General features: G+C 37.5%; 1 protein-coding gene across 2 annotated transcripts in view; it reads left to right on the forward strand.

Moving 5' to 3' along the window:
• The window catches only part of RNF111 (ring finger protein 111), a 108183-nt gene that overhangs the window by 64128 nt on the left and 17299 nt on the right, over nucleotides 1–26756 (forward strand). For both annotated transcript variants that reach the window (XM_036255859.1, XM_036255867.1), the window contains exons 3-7: nucleotides 962–1088; nucleotides 5263–5426; nucleotides 10183–10377; nucleotides 19455–19774; nucleotides 23616–23913. In XM_036255859.1, coding sequence (XP_036111752.1) covers nucleotides 962–1088; nucleotides 5263–5426; nucleotides 10183–10377; nucleotides 19455–19774; nucleotides 23616–23913 — 1104 coding nt within the window. The remainder of the gene's footprint in view (nucleotides 1–961; nucleotides 1089–5262; nucleotides 5427–10182; nucleotides 10378–19454; nucleotides 19775–23615; nucleotides 23914–26756) is intronic.

The raw sequence follows: 26756 nt of genomic DNA on the forward strand, positions 1-26756 counted from the left end.
AAGTAAACACTTTCCATACAGAATAATTTAGAAAAAAACATGTACAAAAATTTACAATTTCATAGCATAAAACTAAAAATCTAATATGTGTGTTTCTTTAAAAATGCTATATCACAGAAAAATATAACTTTGAAGAAAATATATAGCAAATACATATTTTAGATATTAAAGGAAAAATAAAGAATGTAGATATCTTTTTTAAAAATTGATTTTAGAGGGAGAAACGATGTGAGAGGGAAACATTGATCAGCTGCCTCTTGCACACCCCCTACTGGGGATAGAACCCACAACCTGCAGGCATGTGCCCTGATCGATCGGAAGGAAATGGAACCTTTTGGTGCATGGGATGACACTCAACCAACTGAGCCACACCGGCCAGGGCTAGATTGTGAATATCTTCTATTAGATCTTAAAGCAGTACCTTTAGATATAACAGTGATGATGTCTGTATAATATCATACAAATTCATAGGGAGACCACTAAAAGTTTATAAAAAACAAACAAAAATTATAAAAGAGGAGATGAACATCTGAAGAGATACAGATCAAGAAAGTAAGTACTGTTTTTACTATGTGTTTTGAGCTGTTTTTAAAAAACTTTTTGTTTTGCCTGGCTGGTGTGACCCAGTGGTTGAGTGTCAAGCCATGGACAAAGAGGTCACCAGTTTGATTCCTGGTCGGGGCACATGCCTGGATTGTGGATTCTGTCCACTGTGGGGGGGTGCACAGGAGGCAGCCAATAGATTGTTATTGATTTCTCTCTTTCATTGATGTTTCTCTCTCTCTCCCCACACCCTTATTCTCTCTCTAAAATAAAATACATTAAAAAAAACAAGACCTTTCATTTTTTTGCAGATGTGATTTTTACTTTTGGAATGAATTTTATCTTCAAAGGAAAAATAAAACTTTTTGTATATCAATTAGCTAACAGGCAGATGCCCTTTGAATTTGTTTGTTTCCAGGAAGTATTGATGAAGATGTTGTGGTGATAGAAGCTTCCTCCACTCCCCAGATCACTGCCAATGAAGAAATTAATGTTACCTCAACTGACAGTGAAGTGGAGATTGTAACAGTTGGAGAAAGCTATCGGTAAGGTTTTAATTACTAGTTTCTATATTTGAAATTTTAAATAGAAATATTTAAACATATTTATGTGGCAGATATTTGCATCTTTTTAAAAAAATAATTTTTATTGATTGATATTGGAGAGAGGAAGGGAGAGGGAGAGGGAGATATAGAAACATCGATGAGAGAGAACATCATTTGGCTGCCTCTTGCATGCCCCCTACTGGGGACTGGGCATGTGCCCTGACTGGGAATCAAACCAGCAACCTCTTGGTGCATGGCAGGGTCAACATTCAATTATTGAGCTACACTGGCTGGGCTGCATCTTTCTTTTACCATTTTTTTGGAGACCTAGTTTGAGTATGTATATACTAGATTAGTGGTTTTCAAACCAGGCTACATTAAACGCACCTGGGAGGTTTTAAAAGAAAGGTATGTTGTTGCCTGGAGTGTGCCCCATACCAACTGAACCAGAGTATTAGGGGTCAGTATTTTTTAAGCACCCCAAGTGTACAGTGAAAGTTAAGAGTCAATGCTCCAGAAAAACAGTAATTTTACTTAGTGTTTTAGAAAATAGAGTTTGTTTTATTTCTTCCTTTCTTTCTTTTATCCTCACCCAAGGACATTTTTTTATTTTTTGTTCAGATAGAGTGGGAGGGAGAGAGAAAGAGAGAAAGATCGACGTGAAAGGAACACATCGAGTGGTTGCCACCCCGATCAGGGCTGGGGATCAAACCTGCAACTGAGGTGCATGCCCTTGACCAGGATTCTAACCCATGACCCTTCAGTCCATGGGCCGACCCTAACCACTGAACCAAACCGTCCAGGGCAGCACTGACTTAGTTTTTATGAGCTACAAGGATTGCTAAAATTTAGGACCTGTTTTTCCTTGTGGAACTGTAGATCTTTCTTGTCATGGAGACACTTAATGTTAAAGCAGATGTATTTACCATGATGATAAACAGTGATCTTAAAAAGACACACAGTGCTCATGACCTGTGTTTATTTTCCTTATTGTTACATAGGGTATTAAGTTTGTTACTGTTTAGTTGGCTGTTGGCCCTTTCTCTTTAAGAGAGACTGCATCTGTGTTTCAGATTCTTTTGTGTCAGGATTTAACATTTGCCACATACATCAACTGTTCTTTATACATCAAGTTTTTTTGCTGATGCTCCACTCCACATAATATTTGAGTTAAAGCAGCCTATGGAGCTTTCACAAAAGTATTGTGAAGAGGACCTGGAATTTTCTGCAGCTATTAACAACTTCTCAGAAATAGACTACTCAGTCTTATCCTAATCTTGGTTTCTCAAGAATTTTAAATGGTGATCTCTCTCCTCATCCAAAACCATTTCATCCTGAGACAGTTTTTTGCTGTCATGCTTCTGTCTATACAATTCTTCTTGGAATGTGCTGTCCTTTTTTTTTTATACTGTATCTCAGGAATTAATTTTCATACTCCTATTGCTTCAGTGTTTTCAAATTTGAATCTTTTCTAAACTCTTAGTTTTTACAGTTGCTGAGACCATTTTCAGCCCAGTTTGAACCTTGGAGTTCATTTCTGAATGGTCAAGCTTGCACCCCTGCTTAACGGTATATTATGAATATGGCTCACCGTTTTCATACATTCTAACAGTAAGCCTATAAGTAGTTTTACATTCAGCTTGGGCAGGAGAAAATACTGACTTCATAAGCCCTGTCTTTCTAAAACAGATTTTTCTCCTGGAACCTTAGAACTGCATATTCTGTATATTATCCTTCTGTATCCTTATTTTATTTAATTAATTTATTTATTTATTAATTTATTTATTTATTATTTTTTTTAATCCTCACTTGAGGACATTTTTCTATTTTTTTTGTTCAGGTAGAGTGGGAGGAGGGGGGAGAGAGAGAGCGAGAGAGAGAGACATCGCCGTGAAAGGGACACATTGAGTGGTTGCCACCCACACAACCCAACCAGGGCCGGGGACAAACTGCAACCGAGGTACGTGCCCTTAGCAGGAACTGAACACGGTCTCTCTGGACTGCAGGCCGATGCTCTAACCACTGAACCAAACCGGCCAGGGCTCCTTCCGTATCTTTAGTCATTTAGATCATTACAGTGAATTCTTAAGAAAAAAAATTTTTTTTATTTTATTCTCACCCGAGGACATTTTTGCATTTATCTTTGGATAGAGCAGGAGGGAGAGAGAGAGGAAGAGAGGGAGAGAAACATCGATGTGAGAGAGACACATTGACTGGTTGCTGCCCACGCAAGCCCAACTGGGGCTGGGGATGAACCACAACCAAGGTACGTGCCCTTAACAGGAACTGAACCCGGGTCTCTTTGAGCCGCAGGCCAATGCTCTTAACTGCTGAGCCAAACCAGCCAGGGCTTAAGAAAAATTTTAATGAAATGTATACCTGTAAGAAATTTAGGTACACACATACAATACCACACATATAATTAGAAGATGCTAAAAGTTAGGTGTTGAGGGTTTGTGGTTACATACTGTAGAGGCACAAAGCAGCTCAAACAAGTGATATCTCTTTTTATTTTTGTTAATCCTCACTCGGGGCTCTGGTTTTCTTTGATAAAGCTGGAAGGAGTGAATGGGGTGGTGGGCGGCATTGATGTAAGAAAGACACATCCGTTGTCTGCCTCCTGAAGGACCCTGACCAGGGCTGGGAATCGAATGTGCAACCCTTCAGTCTGTGGGCCAGTGGTCTAACTACTGAGCCAAACTGGCCAGGGCACAGGGACTATTTCTTTCTTTTTTTTTTTTTAATATGTTTTTATTGATTTTTTTAGAGAGGAAGGGAGAGAGATAGAAACATCGATGTGAGAAAGAAACATCAATCAACCTCCTTCTGCATGCCTTCCATTGGGGATTGAGCCTGAAACGTGGCATGTGCCCTGACTGGGAATTGAACCGGGACCTCTCAGTCCATGGGACACCATTCAATCCACAAAGCCACACTGGCCAGGCATAAGTGGTATTTCTTTTTTTTTTTTTTATCCTCACCCGAGGAAATTTTCCCATTTTTTTGTTCAGGTAGAGTGGGAGGGAGAGAGAGGAACAGAGAGAGAGAGAGAAACATCGATGTGAAAGGAACACATCGAGTGGCTGCCACCCGCACGACCGACCAGGGCCGGGGACAAACTGCAACCGAGGTACGCGCCCCTAGCGGGAGCCGAACCCGGGTCTCTCAGGACCGGCCAGGGCATAAGTGGTATTTCTTAAGGCTTCAAACTGCAATGCTCCTCAACTTACAGTGGGAGTTACGTCCCAATAAACCCATTGTAAGTTTACCATACTATAAATTGAAAATGCATTTAAATAATATTACATATCAATTTTACCTAAAAAGAAAAGAAATCAAGAAAAAAGAAAATGCATTTAACACACCTAACCTACTAAGCATCATAGCTTAGCCTAGCCTACGTTAAATGTGCTCAGAATACTTACATTAGCCTACAGTTGGACAGAATCATCAATGAAGACACACTCGTTTATCCTCATAATCAGGTGGCTAATTGGGAGCTGCAGCTTGCTACCACTGCCCAGCCTCACAAGAGAGTATCATACCACATGTTGCTAGCCTGGGTACATGCCCTTGACTGGGAATCAAACCTGAGACCCTGAGCTACACCCACAAGGGCTATCCTTACTTCTGATCCCAGGAAATATCTCTGGTGCCTTGAATCTCTTGTAGATCAGTACCAGAATTTTAGCTTGGTTTAGGACTCCCAAAGCTATGTTTTGCGAATCCAGTCTGGGCTAAACATATAAGATCATATGGACATTAAATGTTCAGGTATTGCTATTTTTGTTACTTTATCTTTGGTAACTAAATTTAGGTATTTACATAAAATGTAAGTAATTGATTATAATCCAGGCGAATATTCAAACTAACCATTGAATAGAGCAGCATTTTTGAAACAGAATCTTGTTTATACCAGTGGTTGGTACAAGATGATAATATTATTTCTCACATTCTTAGGTCAGTTAGATGGTGAACATTCAGAAGCTGTTTATTGAATGCCAGACAGACATTGTGCTAGTCATAATTTTTAATTCTATGACCATTGTTTATTTGGAGAAGTCTTTCATGAAGTACTACCCAGATTATTCTGTAAAGAAAGGCTTATTCTTGGTTAATTAAAATTTTTATGTGTTTTTTTATATTTACTACTTTAATATTGGTATCATTTAAGGTCTCGTTCAACCCTTGGACACTCCAGATCTCATTGGAGTCAAGGTTCAAGTTCTCATACAAGTCGACCACAGGAGCCACGGAACCGCAGTAGGATTTCTACTGTGATACAGCCCTTGAGGCAGAATGCAGCAGAAGTTGTGGACCTTACTGTTGATGAAGATGGTAAGGTGGAGTAATAACAGTATAGAACTATGAAGAGAATTTGATAAAACGAAGTATCTTACTATGCTATTAAACTACAGGGAAGTTGTCGGATATTCTCATCTTATTTTTCAATTGACCTTAGTTATAATATACTACATTGTGCCTAAAATTTTTTCTGGTTATTTTAAAATTTTTTTGGTAGTTATTTTCGTAGAAAAAAAATATTTTTACAAGTGATAGTTGGATCTATTCTTAGGCTTACCTATTACTTTCATTTATAATATTGCCATACTTTAACTTTTGCTATGAAAAAATAGAAATAGCACTTTATTTTTATTTTTTTAATTGAAATTTTGTTTATTCATTCATTTCATGCAATTAATATTAAACATATGCTGGGTGTTAGGTACTGTTTTTAATGTTGGGAATTCAGAGAGAAAATACCCAGTCTCTGACATTGAAGTACTTACTTTATTTTTTAATCCTCACCTGAGGATATTTTTCCATTGATTTTTAGATTGGGGGGGGGGTGGTAGAGAGAAAGAGAAAGAAACATTGATGTGAAAGATACATTGATCAGTTGCTTCCCACATGACCCCCACCGTGGCCAGGGATATAACCTCCAACCAAGGTATGTGCCTTTGACTGGGAATTGAACCCCAGACTCTTTGGTATGTGGGCCAACACTCTAACCACTGAGACAAACTGGCCAGAGCAGAAATGGCACTTTAAAATGTTTTTAATCCTCCCCCGAAGATAGGGGTTAGGGGAAGGAAGAGAAACATCGATGTGAGAGAGAAACATCCACTGGTTGCCTCTCATAAGTGCCCTGACTGGGAACTAACTTGCAATCTAGGTATGTACCCTAACGGGGAATTGAACCTGCAACCTTTCCTTGTATGGGATGACGCTCAACCAACTGAGCCACACTGGTCAGGGCAGAAATGGCACTTTTTAAATATGAACAACAGTAAAGCAGTGTAACTGAATTTAAATGGTTAATACTGGTTATTTGAAATGTCAAATTTATGTTTAAAAATATTTTATTCTTGCCCGGCCAGTGTGGCTCAGCACCAAGAGGTCATCAGTTTGATTCCTGGTCAGGGCACATGCCCAGGTTGTGGGCCCAATCCCCAGTGGGGGGCAAGCAGAAAGCAGCCAATCGATGTTCTCTCTCATCGATGTTTCTATCTCTCTCTCCCTCTCCCTTCCTCTCTCTCTCAAATCAATAAAGAAAAAACAATTTTTAAAAAAATTTTTATGCCCTGGCCGGTTTGGCTCAGCAGTTAGAGCGTCCGCCTGCGGTCCGGAGAGACCCGGGTTCGGTTCCCGCTAAGGGCATGTACCTCGGTTGCAGTTTGTCCCCGGCCCTGGTTGGTCGTGCAGGTGGCAGCCACTCGATGTGTCTCTTCCAGTTCGATATTTCCCTCTCTCTCTCTTTCTCTCTCTCCCTCCCACTCTATCTGTACAAAAAAATTGAAAAATGCCCTCGGGTGAGGATAAAAAAAAAAATTTAAATAAAAAAATTTTTATTCTTTAACATAATTTACAGGTGTGGCAAAAGTAGGTTTACAGTTGTGAGTATATGAAACTGTTTATTCTTGTATTATTATTTATTGTATTATTTATTTGTATTACAACTATGAACCTACTTTTGCCCACCCCTGTATGTACCTTTTGTGCTTCTTAATTTTAGTGGTTTGTTTTGACTTACAGTAACTGAAGAAAAAAAGCTAGAGTTGGAAAACAGGAGTTAGGGAAAGTGATAGAATGTTTGAATATATGAATACATATGTGAATTTTTCTATATATTGAGAATTGTCTTCAGGCATTATTAGTTTCATCTAAGAAGGAAATGTCATAATAATTTCCTTAAAATGTCAGCCATAATTTCCTTAAAAGAAGTTGGTCAATCATGTATAAAGTTGTTAACTTTGAGCGTTAGCTATAAATTGGAGAAAAGATACATTAGGTAGGTAGAAATAGAGGCCTTGGGCAATCAGCTCTTATATGGGCTTTTTGCAGTTTGGAGGATCATAACTTTCAGAGTACTAGTACTTTGGAATTAAAATGTTTATGAAAAGATCATTTATTCCCATGGCCTGCATTTTATTCATCAATGTCTTGGTTTTTATTTTGCCTTTTTATTTTTAATCCTCACTGGAGGATATTTTTCTATTTATCTTCAGATAGAGTGGGAGGGAGAGAGAGAGAGAAACATTGATGTGAGAGATACACATTGACTGGTTGCCACCTGAACAACCCCGACCAGGGCTGGGGACTGAACTGCAACGAAAGTACGTGCCCTTGACTGATATCGAATCCCCGACTTTGGTCTGTAGGCTGGCACTCTAGCTGCTGAGCCAAACCAGCCAGGGCTTGGTTTTTATTTTGAAGTATAACTAATTACCTGTAAGTCAGCGGTTAATGTAATAGGAGTTAATTAAAGATTACTTGGAGTTAGTTAAATTTAGGATGACTAGTTTAGAAACTTTTTGTGTGTTTTCCATGTGACACCTGTTATCTAGTAAGTGGAAAAGGTGGCAGGGTAACCTTTTAATCCACTAGAATTAGTTTAACCAGAATACTTCAACTAGGTTAATAGTATTTCAGTAATCAGTAGATGCCATGTTTTCCCAACTAGTTTCTTTCAGTGGAAAGCTTCTCTGTTATTAAAAAATAAACCCAAAACTTAAGTATATCAGTTTGATCAGTGGTTTTTAACTGGCTGTCATTTTGTGTCTCTGGAGACATTTTTGGTTCTCTCAGTTGTAGGGAGAGTGCTATTAACATTTTGTTGTTGTTGTTAATCCTCACCTGAAGATATTTTTCCATTGATTTTTTTTTTTTTAAATAGAGTGGAAGGGAGGGAGGGAGAGAGAGAAACATCTATGTGTGAGACACATTGATTGGTTGTCTCCCACACAACTCTGACCAGGGTTGGGGATTGAACCTGCAATCCAGGTACACATGCCCTTTACTGGGTATCAAACCTGAGACCCTTCGGTCTTCAAGCCAGTGCTCTAAATGCTGAGCCAAACACGCCAGGGCAGTATTTAATGGGTAGAGGCAAGGGATGCTGTTAAACATACTATAACACACAGGACAGCCCACACTCTATCCCCACTCCCACCTCCAACAAAGAATTATTCAGCCAAAAATGTCAGTACTTCCAAGGTTGAGAAACTGAGATAAACCTTATGCAAATAAACAGAGGTACCTTCTTTCCCATTTTAGTTGTAGGCAAATACATTTGTTTAAGCATCCAAAGTACAGTGTTCCATATAGACCAAACAGGCACTATTTGTGTTTCAGGAGCCAGCCTTCCACATTGCATTGAATAAAATAGTTGTCCTCTTGTTCTATATCACATTAAGAGAGTCCTCCTTTTTGAGATCTAGTTGTTATGAATATGCTTTAGACGGATTTATTTCCATCTCTGATTTTAAATGACAAATTTATAATCAGAGTCTAAAATATAACTCATAAGTTAAAGTCTGCCTGAAATTTCTTTTATATTCCATTACAAAAAATTTAATTTTTATTATAAAGTATGCTAAATATTAATATTTTTTTAAAAATTTGGAAAACATACAAAAATGCATGTAAAAGGGTTAAAATATACTAAATACCATATTGTTTATTATATGATTACTATATGTAAAGCATCATACAAGTAATGTTTATTAAGTTATTGCTATATGTAAGCATCATACAAGGTGCTTTATATGTGTGATCTCAGTTTATCTTAACAGCAGTTCTATGAAGAAAATTCTGTCCTTTCCTAGTTCTATAGGTGAGGAAATGGAAAGTAGTTAAGAAACTTATTCAGGATCATACTGTCAATGGTGACATCAGAATTGCTTTCCAAGCATCTGACTCAAGAATTCATACTGTACAGGGGAAAGTGCTAGTTGTAACACTGTTCTAACAGCTTGTAACAATGTATATGAACATGGTAGAGAGACTTTTACTTTCATTGTACTCTTCTTCATTGTACTATTCAAAAAACTATGTTAGCCCTGGCCGGTTTGGCTCAGCGGTTAGAGCGTCGGCCTGCGGTCCAGAGAGACCCGGGTTCGGTTCCCGCTAAGGGCATGTACCTCGGTTGAAGTTTGTCCCCGGCCCTGGTCGGTTGTGTGGGTGGCAGCCTCTCGATGTGTTCCTTTCACATCAATGTTTCTCTCTCTCTCTCTCTGTTCCTCTCTCTCTCTCTCTGTTCTTCTCTCTCCCTCCCACTCTACCTGAACAAAAGATGGAAAAATATCCTCGGGTGAGGATAAAAAAACCCCAAAAAAACCAAAAAACTATGTTAATCACCTGAATTATTGGGATATGCATATTTTGTGTTCGATTTTTAAAAAATGCAATTATCATATGTTAGTAATGTCATTTGCATGTTATAGTTTAGTTTCATGAAATCTTTTTTTACTATGTATTGTACTTACTAGAGGGTTCATATATTTTTTTTAAATGTTTTTATTGATTTTTTTGGAGAGAGAGAGAAAGGGAGCGGGAGAGAGAAACACTGATGAGAGAGAAACATTGATCTGCTGCCTCCTGCACATCCCCTACCAGGGATCAAGCCCGCAACTCCGGCCTCTTGGTCGATGCATGGGTCAGTGCTCAACTACTGAGCCACTCCGGCTGGGTAGGAGTTTAAATTTTTAAAGTTTGCTTTAATACTTATCATAAAAAATGTTAGCTTAGATTGAAATATAATCCATTACCTAATTTGTTTTGAAATGCTGAATAAACATTTTGTATTTTGTAGAACCTACTGTAATACCAACCACTTCTGCGAGAATGGAATCACAAACCACAAGCGCTTCCACTAACAATTCCAATCCATCTACCTCTGAGCAGGCCTCTGATACTGCTTCAGCTGTCACTAGTAGCCAACCCTCCACAGTGTCAGAGGCTTCAGCTACTCTTACAAGCAATAGTATGAATGGTACTTTTATAGGAGGTATGTAAAAAATGGGGGGGAGGAGGGACTCTTTTTTATTACATTTGTTAGAGAAAGGATTCTTGTTTTTCAAATTTTAGCTGTATTAGCAAGAGCATAGTCTTAGAATAAACATCATATGTGAGCTAAGTAGTCTCAGTTAGAATTAGACTATAGTTTCATATTTGAGTTTGGGTGCTATATGTTACCAAAGTATCACAGCTCAACTGTAAGAAATTGGGGAGAATTAAATACCTGACACCAAAAATGCGGGCAACAAAAGAAAAATAGGTAAATTGAACTCAATCAAAATTGAAGATTTTTGGACATCAAGAAAGTGAAAAGACAACTTACATGCGGGAGAAAAATATTTGAAAATCATACATTTGATAAGGGTCTAATATGTGGAATATATAAAGAACTCATACAACTCACCAATAAAAGAAAAACAACTCTGTTTTTAAAAAATGGGCAAAGGATTTACACAGAGGTTTTTCTAAAGAAGATATACAAATGACCAAGAAGCACAGGAAATCATCATTAGTTAGTAGAGAATTGCAAATCCAAACCACAGTGAAATACCACTTTACACCCAATATAGGATGTCTATAGTTAAAAACAACAACAAAAAAAATCAGAAAATAATCAGTGTTGACTAGAATGTGAAGAAATTGGATCCCTTATGAATAATCTGGTGGGAATATAAAATGACACAGCCATTTTGGAAACACTTTGGCAGTTCTTCCAAAAGTTAAACATAGCTTCTGGTCAAGATGGTGGAGTAGGTAAGTCTGGGACTACATCCTTCCACAGCCCCATCAAAATTACAACTAAACTATAGAAAAAACACCATTCAGAACTGCCTGAAATCCAGCTGAACAGAAGTCCTATAACTAAGGACTTAAAGAAGAAGCCACATTGACACTGGTAGGAGGAACAGAGACGTGGAACAAGCTGGTCCCATACCCACATATGATGGTTAAAAATTGAGAGGGCTATCTCAGCTGCACTGGTCCCCTCTTAGAAGCAAAGGGTCCCAGCCCAACACTAGGCTTCTCAGCCCAGGGTTCCAGTCCCGGGAAGATAAGTCCCCAAACTTCTGGCTGTGAAAATTGTCAGGGATAGTGGATGAGTGAGATGGAGGGTTTCTGGAGACCAAGGCATTCCTTTTAAAGGGCATGTACATGGACTTAGACTCACTTGCTCTAATCTTCAGCACTGGGGCAGCAGCTCAAAAAGCACCAAGGACGAGGAGGAACTAAATTGTCTCATGTGGGGCAAGGGTTGGAGGGGCATCTTTCTCCCGGACAGAAGTACTAGCAGATGCTGTTGTTCCTTTGCTGAGCCCTACCCCCACAGAGCCAGCTGGTGGGCACTATATTTCAGTCTCTACCAGCACTAGCAGTAGCCAGCTTTGGATCACAGCTTGGCCTCAAGGGCATCTCCAAGCCCAGCACAAGTAGCAGCCATCTGCAAATCACTTTGCCCAGGCAGGGCACAGGTGGCAGCTGACCTTGGAGGCCCCAGAGCCAGCACATGCAGTGGACAGCTTCAAACCATGCGGAAGGACCATCCAGCAACCCTCGTGAGTGGCACACTCAGTGTGAACTCAGCAGGCATCCAGAGCTCTGCTGAAGCAAGTTTTTTGTGGGGTTGGCCCCTGAACAGCAGATCTTTCATGGTGGTGATTGCAGCGAGTCAGCCTGTGATAAATCCCTCCCATTGACATGCCAACAGCAATCAAGGTTCAACTGCAATAGCTGGGTAACCAGAGCTCACACTGGTGGTATACCTTGAGCACCCAGCTCCATTGACCAGGGAAGTTGTATCACTGGGCCCTATAGGACATCAATTAGTAAGGCCACTCTACCAAACCTGGGAGACGTAGCAGCTCTATGTAATACATAGAAAAAACACAGGGAGGCTGCCAAAATGAGGAGACAAAAAAACATGTCCCAAAATGAAAGAACAGAACAAAACTCCAGAGAAAGCACTAAACAAAATGGAGACAGGCAATCTATCAGATGCAGAATTCAATATACTGATTACAAAAGGATGTTCAGTGAATTTAGGGGAAGAATAGATTAACTTAGTGAGTACTTCAACAGAGAGATAGGAAACATAAAAAATGGAGATAGAGCCCTGGCCAGTTTGGCTCAGCGGTTAGAGCGTCCGCCTGCGGTCTGGAGAGACCCGGGTTCGGTTCCCGCTAAGGGCATGTACCTCGGTTGCAATTTGCCCCCGGCCCTGGTTGGTCGTGCGGGTGGCAGCCACTCGATGTGTCCCTTTCATGTCGATGTTTCTCTCTCTCTCTCCCTCCCACTCTGTCTGTACAAAAAATGGAAAAATGTCCTCGGATGAGGATAAAAAAAAATAAAATAAAAAAAATGGAGATAGAAAGCATAAGAAAGAACCAGTAAGAAATGAATACATTACAGGTAATCAACAGTATAGTAGATGAAGCAGAGGATCAAATCAGCAATTTGGAAGATTAGGAAGCAAAAAATACTCACAATCAGAATAGCAAAAAGAAAGAATCCAAAAAAATGAGGGTCACTAGTCCTTGCTGGTTTGGCTCAGTGGTTAGAATGTTGGACTAAAGAGTCACAGGTTCGATTCCCGGTCAAGGGTTGCAGGTTTGATCCTAGCCCCAGACGGGGTCATGCAGGAGGCAACTGGTTGGTATGTCTCTCACATTGATGTTTTTCTCTCTCCCTCTCTCCTTTCTTTCCTCCCTCTTTCTCTCCCTCCCTTCTATTCTCTCTGGGAAAAAAAAATCAATGAAAGAGGTATCCTCAGGTGAGGATTACAAAAAAAACACAACAGACGTTAAGGATGGTTTAAGGAGCCACAGGGACAACTTTAAGCATACCAACATTCGCATCATGGGGGTGCTGGAAGGAAAAGAGAGAGAGCAAGGAATTGAAAACTTATTTGAAAAAATAACAGAAAACTTACCTAACCTAGTGAAGGCAATAGACATACAAGTTCAGGAAGCTCAGAGAGTTCCAAACAAGATGAACCCAATGAGGCCACACCAAGACATATAATTAAAATGACAAAGATTAAATACAAAGAGAATTTTAAAACTGCAAGAGGAAAGCAGTAAGTTACCTACAAGGGACCTCCCATAAAATTCAGCTGATTTCTCAACAGAAACTACAGGCCAGAAGGGATTGGCAAGAAATATTCAAAGTAATGTAAAGCAAGAACCTACAATCAAAGTTACCCAACCAAGCCATCATTTAGAACCAAAGGACATTTAAAGAGCTTCCCAGACAAGAAAAAGCTCAAGTAGTTCATCCCCACCAAACCAGTGTTATATAAAATGTTAAAGGGGCTTCTTTAAGAATAAGAAAAAAAATCAAAGATGAATAATAAAATGGCAGTAAATACATTATCAAAAATTACTTTAAATGTAAATAAATGTTCTAATCAAAAGATACATGGTGGCTGAATGGATAATGAAACAAGACCCTTACATATACTATCTACAAGGTACTCCAGATCAAAAGACAGAAAGACTGAAAGTAAAGGGATGGAAAAAGATATTTTATCAAAATGGAAATTAAAAAAAAAAAAAGCGGAGGTAGCAATATTTATACTATACAAAATAGACTCTAAACCAAAGTCTATATAACAAAGAAGGACCCAGCAATTCCACTTCTGGGTATTTATCTGAAGGACCCCAAAACACTAAATCAAAAGACATATGCATCCTTATGTTCATTGCAGCATTATTTATAATAGCCAAGATATGGAAGCAAGTTAAGTGTCCTTGTATAGAAGAAGGGATGCATATACCATAATGGGATATAACTTAGCCATAAAAACAATGAAATCTTGCTATCTGCAACAACATGCATGGACCTAGAGGATATTGTGCTGAGCAAAATAAGTGAGACAGAGGAAGACAAATGCCATATGATTTCACTTATATGTGGAAGATTCCAACAAATAAACATGCAGAACAGAAACAGACTCATAGATACAGAGAACATTTTGTCGGTTGCTAAATGGGAGAGGGTTGGTGGTAATGGGTAGAAAAGGTGAAGGGATTAGGAAGTAGTAATTGGTAGTTACAGAATAGTCATGGGGATGTAATGTATAGCTTAGGGAATATAGTTAGTCATACTGTAGTAACTATATATGGTGTCAGATGGGTACTAGATTTATTGGGGTGATCACTTTGTAAGTTATGTAAGTGTCTAATCACTGGGTTGTGTGCCTGATACTAATATAATATTGTACAGCAACTGTAATTGAAAAATAAGAGGTCTGAAAAATAAGAGGTCTTTTTTTCTTAAAGTTAATTATAGAGTTACCATATTACCCACGACTGCTCTTAGGTATGTACCCCAAAGAATTGAAAATGGATGGGAATTTTTAAAAATTGGATGAAGTCCATTTTCTCAGGTTTTTCTTTGTTCTTTTGGTGTCTTGTATAAGAAAGCATTCCCTAATTCAGGGTCACACAGATTTCACTCCTATGTTTAAATAATTTTATAGTTTTCATTCTTGTCTCAGATTATTTATTTCTAATTAGTTGTTATCCATCATATTAATTATTTAATTCTTAAAAGTTTCTTGATGGTATTATTCTTCTCATCAGAAATGAAGAAATCTGGAATCTGAAATACTTTCAAGGTCAATAATAATCTTTGAGGCAAAGAATTGAACTCTTTTCATATACTCCTCTCTCCTGGTAGCTTTGTGTACTCTTATTCTTATCTAGATTTTTTGTGATAGATTCCCAACTTTATTTCAGGATAGTCTCAAATCTTTCATTCATTCATTCAAGACCCTTGTTCACCCAGAATTCACATTTAATCTCCTAAGTAGCAACTTTACTACCTCCTGAATGGACTTCTCATAATATTACTCTAACTATATTGATGGCCACTTTTTGGATAGACTTTGTGTTGTATTTCTCTAGACTAGGAGAACCTTGTTCCAGGCTACATTATTCCTCTGTATATACCTAATAGAAATACAGATATTCAGGCTTCAGTAGGGGCACTCAGTTCTGCTAACTTCATGTCTTTCTTTCTTTTTTTTTTATCCTCACCCGAGGACATTTTTCCATTTTTTGTTCAGATAGAGTGGGAGGGAGAGAAAGGAAGAGAAAGAGAGAAACATCAACGTGAAAGGGACACACCGAATGGCTGCCACCTGCACGACCAACCAAGGCCGGGGACAAACCACAACCCAGGCACACGCCCCTATCAGGAACCGAACCCGGGTCTCTCTGGACTGCAGGCCGACACTCTAACCACTGAGCCAAACCGGCCAGGGCAGCTTCATTTCTTTATAAGACTTCTATAGAGAATCAGTCATTGATTTTCTTCACACCTTTTCCTTTGCATTTTATTGCATATTTCTACCTTGGAAAACTTAAGCCATGGAGCTCTGTTCTCTCTAGGTTTCTAAATGGGGCTAATAAAAATCACAGAACCAAGCAGATTGAATTTATGGTATCTAATCTTGGGCTTTTGGTAATAAGTTGCTATAGTATGATGTATCTCAATCACTTAACTTTTCTTCCCCTCAGTGGCTATTCCAAAATTCTCTTATCCTTCTTACGGTGTTTATTCCTCCAGGGGAAAGTAAATAAACAAATAAATGGAGGTTAAAGCCCTGGCCGGGTAGCTCAGTTGATTTAGAGTGTTGTCCAATAAGCCAAGGTTGCAGGTTCAATCTCTGATCAGGGCAAATATAAGAAGCAACCAATGAATGCATAAATACGTGGAACAATGAATTGATATTTGTCTCTCTCTCTTTCCAAACTGTAACTCAGAGCTTCAGTTATAATACAGATTGATTTATATCGTATAAGCTACTTAAAGACCAAAGATGAGGTCTATCTTTTCTTGAGACTTAGCTGCATGCATGCATGAATATCTTCCCTCGTGAAGTCAACTTAAATTTAGCAGGTGTTTATTAAGCCACCTATATTGTGTAGACATGTTTCTGGTTTAGTTTCTAGAGATAAAACAACAAAGGCAGACAACATCATAAGTTATTTTAAAGACCAGGACTTCATTTTCACCATTGTATTTTCTAGTGCCTTTTGTAAACTCTTTACCATATCATTACTGCGTATAAGACTTGCCATGTGAATGGATAAATGCATGAGTACATCTCAGTAATTCTCCTAGAATTACAGTGAAGGGACTTTAACCATCTTGATGTCACTGGTCTGTGGAGTTAATTTCTCTGGTGCAAGTTTGTGATTGTCTCATTTTTTGTGGACACTCTGTTGGATAATTTTAATAATGTGTTTTATTTACTTGATCAGATATTTCTGTATTTCACTTCTAATTTATGGCAGTTTTCTTTGGTCAGTAACATTTTTAAAAATTTTATTTATTAATTTTAGAGAGAGAGGAAGAAGGAGTAGAGAGACAGAGAGAAACATTGATTTGTTGTTCTACTTATTTATGCATTCATTGGTTGATTCTTGTACGTACCCTGACTGGAGATCAAATCTGCAACCTTGGCGTATTGGGACGATGCTCTAACCAACTGAGCTACCTGGCCAGGACTGGTCAATAACTCTTGAACAAGAGGAGAATCAGTTGTCTGTACTTGAGTTGCTATCCTGTTTGAGCAGCAAAGAGGTTCTGAACTGCAAGAAAGTAGTTTAATTGGAGGCCAAAACTGTACCCTAAGAAGTAGAGCTATAAGGTCAGTCTTCTTGAGGCCACACTGTTTATGATCTGACCCTTTAAATATGTGATCAGTCTTAAATGTATTATATGTGCTCCTTTTCTTTCACTTTGAGTTTTATTTTTGAAATATATAAAGACAGAGAAGGTGTACATTCTTTCTGAACAGGTAAGTGTTATGTCTATCACTTTAGTTACAGTTATAGCAATCCGTAGATCTTGCTCTGGTTACATACTCATCTCTTGAGCCTTAGAGTGACACATAATTTTCAAAGAATTGGATTTGTAAAATTAAAGTATCAGAGTTGTAAGGAACCTGGAAGGTCATTTTAGTTCATCCATTGAATGGATTTAGTGTCCCAGAGATTGTCAGTCTTTTTTTTTTTTTTTTTTCTGAACTAACACAATAAATGACATTCAGTTGTACGACACTTTGATCTGGGTGCCGAGATGAAACCCTGAAAATGTTGCAGGAAGTAAAGCTACACTGTAATAATGAGTTACTGCTACAGATACTACAGTGTGTAGAAAATAGGTACTTAATGTTTGATTTAGCATAGCTAAGATATGCTGTTGATCATAATTAGTTCCTGATATGTTGGTTGTAACTCTGTTCAGGTTCTTCAAGAAATTTGAAATGCAAATGAATGAAAGTGACGTAGTTATAGGACTGCTTTTGAAGTGCTGTAATTTATGTTTTAAAAGTAAACACCTTGTCAATTTTTATAGTTTTTTGTTAAAATTGCTTATAATATTTAACCTCTCAACTGATGCTAACAAGGTAGTACTAACCCAGTAGGCAATTAGAGACTAGTAAAAACTTACAATGTTTTTTCTATCCAAGTTTTCAGACTCCTGAATTCTAGTTGCTAGGTTAAGAACCTTTACAAAAGGGTTCAGGAAATTAGTTTAAATAGGCTAGACTAGGAGCTGGGGAAAAAAACCAATTCACAGATACTGCATAACAGGATTTAGATCATAGACACAAACACACACACACCCACCCCGCCGCCCAGAAGAGAATCAGCAAAGGCAGGATAGGACATGTATGGGAGGGCAGACCCAGGAGAATCAGGGAGGTTTGCTGCAATCAGACCTATCAACCAGAGCCTGAAGCACCACCACCCAGATTCATTTATGTGAACCTGTAAATTCCCTTTATTGTTTTGGCTACTTTTGCTTGGATTTTTGTATTACCTGTTAGTAACCAGAAGATTCCTAATTGGTACATTGACCCAGAAGAGACTAGCTAGGTACTGTGAATCAAATAGGAGATTATTCCTGGTATCAGTTACTCTAGAAATAAGGCTAGAATAGTAGTACTCCAGAATCCTAAGGATTCTGAGGAGATGCCTCGGGTCACATGGGTGATGCAGGAGGAAAAGACAGGACTCTGGGTTCTTCACTCTTCTAATTTATATATTTTTAAGTAAAAAATGGTATCTCCATATTTATCTGGTTTATATCAGATCCACATTATATGTAGTTTGAGGAGAGGATGCTGTCTTTTAGATGACTTTGAAACACTGGGATAGACCTTCTGGGGGCACTTTTGCAGTTCTTCTGGCATGGAAGAACATACCTTCAGAATAACTCTGGGCATGTGACAGAGAGTATAATGCAGGACTCGGATGTTTTAAACCTGGAAGAGTATCGTTGCTAACAACAACCCTACAAGGCAGTTATTGCTGCATTTAATAGGTGAGAAAGATTAATGAACTTTCCTAAGGTCAAATTGCTCACCAAGATTGAATTGTTAAGGATTAGACAATCTCAGGATTAAAACTCAGGCCTATTTGACTCCATGCTTTCCCCTACCTCACTGTTCAACACTAAATCACTAGATTATTATAAGACACCTATAATTTTCCTCATATTATAGTCTTATTATTTCTTATATTCTGTTAGATCTGAGTTTAGAGGCCAGAGGAAGGGGAAAGATGTTGGAGGTTAGTGAGACTTAGCCAGTTATGCTCTGCATTTGGTGATTATTTCTTAAAATGATGAGGTTTTAAGAAGTACATACTAGTCTGCATTATGTAGTGTGGTATCAGGATTTCATGGAGCTCAGGAGTAGAATCTTTGCTTTGTTGTATGTAATGGAAGGACTCACATGATATTTTAGAATTTTAAAAATGCAGTTTAAAACTAATCATTTGTTATGACCTAGGAAAAGATCTATTGCCATGTTTAAACATCATGGTAAACATGAGCCTTCTGAAGAATTTAGGCTTTCAGGAAAATCCCAGGGAAGACACTGCCCAAAATTATATGATATGTATGTTAAGACTGTGGCACTATCATGTCCTTATTTATAGAGATTTGAATTTACTAAACATTTCTTAATTCTTTATTATTTATACACAGTACCTATTTTTTACAGTGATATTTGATCATTTGATTGTGGTATGCATTTTTTTCTGTTACAAGATGACTTGAGGAGAACTGCATCTAGTGCTGTAACGGAAAATGGCCCTCCTGCAATGCCAAGGTTACCTTCCTGCTGTCCCCAGCACTCGCCATGTGGAGGGTCGTCACAGAATCACCATGCATTAGGACATCCACACACAAGTTGCTTTCAGCAGCATGGCCACCATTTTCAACATCACCACCACCACCATCATACTCCCCACCCAACTGTCCCAGTTTCTCCCTCCTATAGTGATCCTACGTGCCCTGTGGAAAGACCTCCACAAGTACCAGCACCTTGTGGAGCAAATACTAGTTCTGGTACCAGCTACCATGACCAGGTATGTGGAATTTGATGACTTTTTCTTTCTTTTCTTAAATTTAAAAAATAGTATTTTGTTGTTTTTTCAGGAGAAGCAAAAAACCTAATGATAAATTTTATATACTAAATAAGTAATTTTTCTATTGACCATACAAAAGTGGCCTAATTTAGTGGTCTGTGATTTTTAAAAAATTTTTATTAAGTCTCTTAAGTTTTTTTTTATGGCAATTATTGCAGTAATGGGGGCAGGGATGTAGAAAATCAGAAATGATACTATTTCTTATTCTGGAATGGTTTTGGTGTTTTTTGTTAAATACAGGTGAATCTGATCTTTGGGATTGTATTTCAAACAAAGTGTTGAAACTGCATTGTCAACCTACTTCATGAGAAATTGGGAATTTCTCCTAGTTTTTACTCCTCCACCTCCCATTCTGGAGTTTCCTATAATCTCCATTCATCTCTAGACATAAATAACCTTCTCAGATGCAAACCTGTGACATAGTTTCTTAGGAGCAGATGAGATTTTTAGTTAATGGGGAATTGAAATATCAGCAAAAAATTATCATTTAGTAAATTAGTTGATAATAGTGAATGCTCAACATGTCATATACTGTAATACTAAATTAGTATTGGTGGTCACATGGAGTTAATGAAGTCAAGTTTTATATGCTATTTTAACTTTTACTGTTTTGTCTCTGTATATAATTATAATATAAACCTGGGTGGTGCATACTTTAAAAAATGAAACATGTAATTTCAAAGTAAAATGGTAACTGACCTATATGTTAGAAAAAAGTCAAAAAAGAAAAAGATGAAGGGATTAAGCAAAAAAGAAAGAAAGAAAACCTCATAGACACAGACAACAGTATAGTGATTCCCAGAGGGAAAGAGGGGTGGGGAGAGGTAGAAGAGGGTCAAGGGAAGATAAATGGAGACTTGACTTGGGGCATTGGACACATGTATAATAACAGATGATGTATTATAGAACTGTATACCTGAAACCTATATAATTTTATTAACCAATGTCACCCCAGTACAGTCAATAACAAAAAAAAAAAAAAAGGAAAGAAAATGTAGAGCAACTGTTTTTTTTGTGTCCCTTGACCATTCCTAAAGTACTTGTTTCATCTTTAAATTTTGATCATTATCTCTTCGGGATCTGACAAATTAAAGTATAATTAAGAAAGAGGAGCATTTCCTTAAAAAAAAAAAACAACTAGCTGCTGTTATCAAGAGGAAATGTTAAAAAGTTTAGTGGGAAATATGATTAAAGAGATTTTAGATAATGTTTTGGTTTAGGTAACAGTTCTAAGTATTAACACCTACTGATCATCTAGACCTGTTTACTTCTTGGGAATGTGGAAGCAAAAGTAAATTTTTCAGTGGACTGGCCCTGGCTGGTCTGGCTCAGCTGTTAGAGCATCGGCCCACGGACCAGAGAGTCCCAGGTTTGTTTTCTGCTAAGGGCACGTACCTTGGTTGCAGCTTGTCCCCAGCCCTTGTTGGGGTTGTGTGGGTGGCAACCAGTCGATGTGTCTCTCTCACATTGATTTTTCTCTCTCTTCTTCTCCCCTCTCTCCCTCCTTCTCTATCTGAAGATAAATGCAAAAAAATGTCCTCGGGTGAGGATAAAAAAAAAACACTTTTCAGTGGACTGAATGAAATGCCCTGCTTAAAAGCAGAATTTCCTTTTACTAGAAATTTGGGGTAAAGAAGGGTTTATAATTATAGCAGGAAAATAGTGAAGAAGTGAATCTACCAACTTCTCCCACATTCATTCAAGAGCTGCCAAAAGGTGGACCTTTTGTTCATAAAATATTGTTGTTGAAGTAATAATATATAGCTGGTTTGAGAGATCAGTTGTATATGGCACATTTTCTCTCAACCTGACTGACTTAATTATAGGTAGAGTCTCTTTTACATTTCTGTTCAGTGTAAAATTAATGTAACCTATTCTATCTCTAAGCATAGGTATTTGGCCTGCATACAAAACTTGAGGAAAATATCAGGCATTCAGTGGTGATAGTGGCTATGAGGGAGAACAGGAGTTCGGTTTTGAAGATATGAACCGTTGAGACTCATACAGACATTTGGAGTACTTTGAAATTAGGCACATGCTCATGAGATAACCTCCAATTGAGACCTATGTGGGCACAGCAGGGAGTGAGGAGTGAGTGTTGCAAACTGACCTGAGGATTTGTGAATGTGTAGTATCTTATGATTGAGTGTCAGATGGTGGATAGGCAGAGAAAAACTGGGAAGTATTAGGCCTGACAACAAAGAAGTTGCAGTAGTCACTTAACTCTGTAGCCCTTAATACTTACTCCTTTGTGTGAAGCTTCTTTCTCTTTGGAGAGAATAGTTTAGTGTTATGCATTACTTATAATCTATGTAAAGTAATATTTGCCATTTTTGTACCCATCTTGCTTACCCTTCTTTTCCTTCTAGAATAGAATTGAATGAACTGTTGAAATTGTGAAAAAGAGTGTTCTTTTGTTGGTTTTTCCCCTTTTCTTTTTATTCTTTATTTTTAACTTTCCCTTCGGTTCCTTCCAGGAGGACCTTCACCCTACTTTTCTCACTCTCTGGGAGTGTTCTTAATCAATGACTGGAGAAGAAGATAGGAAATTTGCTCACCTTCATAGTATGTTGATACTCCAGTGCATTTGCCAAATTTTAGCCTAAATAGGAAAATAGGGAAAGGATTTGAACCATAAATAAAAACTCATGACCTCACAATATTTTTCTTAAACTTCATTTACTTAAATTGAGGACTTACATTGTACTTGCCAATTTAAAAGAAAGAGGCTAGGCATTAACTTAATTTGGTAGACACACAATATAGAAAAAGAAAGGCCCTCTTCCTTTTCACCATCCCACAGCTTCTCCTGTACCATCCTCCTTCTTCCCTTTTGGTACCCACAGTTTCTTTTGTTTCTGTTGTCCCCTGAGCCTGGAGCTCACTGAAAGTACAAAGACCACTGTGGTTCCTCACTGGACCCTTGGGTAACTTGGCTCTAATATTACCCTCACCTTCTTTATCTCCAGCCCCTCAGCTTCCAGTATCGAACAGTTCCTGTATATAATTCCATATATAATGCCAAATCTTATATTCTTTAATCACATTTTTAAAATTGCAGCTATGGTGAACACTAAGCAAATGAGAATACAAAGAAGCAATTCTGTTTCTGTAATCTGCTCTAGAGTAGAAGATAAAGTGTTTTACTTAAGACTTTTCAAAGCTTTTGGGGAAAAAACTTAATTACAGATTGGTTTATTTTCCAACTTAGTAAATGGACCTTCCCTGAAGTCATGTTTCTAATAAAAGGAATTTTATGCCATTTGTTATCTTGGATAATGTTTGCACTAGTAGAGATTCAATTGAATACTTGCTATATACAGTTTAGAATTAGGACAATCAAGTTTTTATCTGGAACCTTAATGTTTTCAGTAATGTGATTATATGTTTTTCAAAGGAGTCCTAAATTACTAATCAAAATTTTGGGATAAAGGAAAATATGGGAGTATGATTGAAATGTTTTCTGTCTTTCTAAAATCTAGATAATGAAAGAGAAATAGACTTTAAAATAATAATTAACTTTTGTTCATCTTGTAGCATGATCTTATGCTTGATTTTTAAAAATTGATTATAGATTTTAAGTATATAATCACTATATTCAAGATACACATAGTATTTTCTTGGTGTTCAGTAGGTCTCCACACTAAAAGTTTTATCATTTTCAATTTTTTAATTCCAAGATTCTATTTTCTAGATTACATTAAGAGTACTTTTATAACATAACATGAAACAGTGTTTTGACCAAACTTTAGAAGATAAAATACAGTTCCTCTTTATACAGCAGGCTTTGCCAGTAGACCTGAGCAGTGGTATCAGAAGTCATGGAAGTGCTGGTTTTCACGGAGCATCTGCATTTGACCCCTGCTGCCCTGTTTCTTCTTCCCGAGCTGCAATCTTTGGCCATCAGGCTGCTGCTGCTGCCGCTGCCGCTGCCGCTGCTGCTGCTGCCGCTGCTGCCGCCGCCCCAAGTCAGCCATTATCACTCGATGGTTATGGATCAAGCATGGTTGCGCAGCCCCAGCCCCAGCCCCCTGCACAAGCCTCCCTCTCATCATGTCGACATTATATGCCACCTCCTTGTAAGTATAAATTTAACAGGCAAAAACCTTAGGGGCATATAAATGAAGCATTTGTATTCTTCTATGAAATTACCTTTCAATAATCATAATTTATAGATTTTTAGTATTTTCTTGGCCTAAGACTGGGGTGTATGTATTTTTTCCATTTCATCTTCCCTTCACCCCCGCATCCTCAAAACAGTATTCTAAGGCAAAAGGTCAGATGTGGTTTAAAAGGGTCAGGAAAATAAAAAGTATCGTATTTTATTTTACATTTTAATATCTATGAAATTGAAGTACATTTAATGACATTAGATTCCTATAAAAGGAAGTTTTAGGGAATTTAGATTTATCCTTTAGGAGTAATGGAAATTTGAAAGGTTAGTAGTTGCTTTTAGATACAGGAAAGTAAGTTTTGAATAAGAATTTTGAAGCTTAACTAAGGCATTAGAATTCCTTGTCAGATTTGTACCAATTACAAAAAAGGTTTCCATACTCATTTGATGCAGGCAATTAAAATAGAATCAGACATGACTTTTCTAAAGAAATTGAAATTTATGAGATAACAAGAAATGGAAAACAACTTTAGGCTATGTGATATATATTTACTACTTTGTTAAATCATAGACTTATCAAATGGAAACTTAATAAATACTTTGATTTAAAAACTGAAAATTCATGCCAGGAATAAACCAGGCTTTTGTTCTGATTACATGCAAGGGATAATTTTTAGTTATATATCTCCTTAGATTTCTTCTTTCATTCCTCTAATTTTTTAAGTCTGTATCCTACGGATATAATTAGAGTCAAACCAGAATTTGAACAGTGAAAGGTGGTGACATATCATTTACCTTTATAGTAATGCAACTTAAAATTTGAAGTGTGAGCTAGAAAACAGGTTTTGAAATAGTTTTTGCAAATTGGGCCAATTCTGTGTATGAACACAGATATGATATTATATAGGCTGGTTTTAATAGTTGTTGATATTTATCTTCATTGATCATTTTTTATTAGATATTCAAAATGTGTGGTTTTACTGCCCCTCCCTTTTAAAATTAATATACTGAGGCAATTTATAGTGAATTCAGTCCTTTTTAAATGTCCTTACAAAGAACTAGACAAACTTATTTTATAATAAAAATAACTTGTGTACATCCTAAGAAGTTTAAACTGCAGAATGATATAAAATGAGAAGTTAAAAGCCCCTTTCCCCCCCATCCCACTAATCTTAATGCCTCAGAGGTAACAACTGTTTAGATTATTATAAAACCTTTTAGAAATTTTATTTGAACCTACAAAATATATATATATATTTAAAATGGGATCATATTAAACATTATTTGCCTCCTGCTTTTTGATGATTTTAAAATTTATCAGTGGCTCAAGATTTTTTTCCATATTAGCACATAAACATCTAGCTCATTGTTTTTAATACCTTTATAGTATTCCATTATTAGTTCCTTTGTTGATGGACATTTAAATTGTTTGTAGTTTTTGAATATATTTAAAGGATTACTTCCTAGGAGTGAGATGCTGGGTCAAAGTGACATATTGAACTTTTAGGAAGCAATATCAAGAACTTTTTTTTAAACTGGCAAGAAGGAAGGGAAATGATTTATGGGAATGCAGAATGGCATTTTTCCACAGTGGCTAGCAATCTGTTTTGTTTATATGAACAGTGATTATAATGATTGCTTATATTCTCACTACACACAAAAAGATGGTAGCTATGTGAATTGATGGTTGTGTTAATTAACCTGATTGTTATAATTATTTCACAGAATATACATATGTCAAATCATTGTACACGTTAAATATATACAATTGTATTTGTTAATTATACCTCAATAAAGCTGGAAATAAAATGATTGTTGAAGAGTTCAACCTAAATAAATCCATTCTGAAACAAAACTTAAAAGTTTTGTAATATCCATGAATGTTAGTTTTTGCATAACAATTATAGAAATAGAAAACTTTGAAATGAAACTGGAAAAAAGCTATAAATTTAACAATGATAAAACATAGTGACTTTTTTTTTTAACGACCAAAAAGTACTGAGCTTTGTGACTTCTTTTTTTTTTTTTTTTATCCTCACCCGAGGACATTTTTCGATATTTTGTTCAGATAGAGTGAGAGGGAGAGAGCGAGAGAGAAACATCGACGTGAAAGCGACACATCGAGTGGTTGCCACCCACACGACCCAACCAGGGCTGGGGACAAACTGCAACCAAGGTACGTGCCCTTAGCGGGAACCGAACCCGGGTCTCTCTGGACCGCAGGCCGAAACCGGTCAGGGCTGCTTTGTGACTTCTTAAAGCACTGATTTGAAAACATAACTTAAAAAAAAAAACAGCCCTGGCCAGTTTGGCTCAGCGGTTAGAGCGTCGGCCTGCAGTCTGGAGAGACCCGGGTTCGGTTCCCGCTAAGGGCACGTACTTCGGTTGCAGTTTGTCCCCGGCCCTGGTTGGTCGTGCGGGTGGCAGCCACTCGATGTGTCCCTTCACATCGATGTTTCTCTCTCTCTCTCCCTTCCTCTCTCTCCCTCCCACTCTATCTGTACAAAAAATGGAAAAATATCCTCGGGTGAGGATAAAAAAAAACAAACAAAAAAAAAACCAGTTTAAAAATTTGTCTTACAATCCATTTGAGCTAGAGAAAGTTTTGTTTAAATATATGTTAGCAAAGTTTCCTTGGAAAATGTGGCTTAATGTGTTTGTGGTTACCTGCTGACTGAATCAAAAGAATTAAAAATTGAAGGAAGTTCTTCTATAATTAAACTACAGAATGGCCATATCTTCATACCAGACTACTGAGAATATCTTCCAACTAAAATGAAATTCAGACTGAAATCTAAGGAGGAGACA

This window comes from Molossus molossus, unplaced genomic scaffold (assembly GCF_014108415.1).
Source record: "Molossus molossus isolate mMolMol1 unplaced genomic scaffold, mMolMol1.p scaffold_m16_p_1, whole genome shotgun sequence".
In the NCBI taxonomy this organism is placed as follows: domain Eukaryota; kingdom Metazoa; phylum Chordata; class Mammalia; order Chiroptera; family Molossidae; genus Molossus; species Molossus molossus.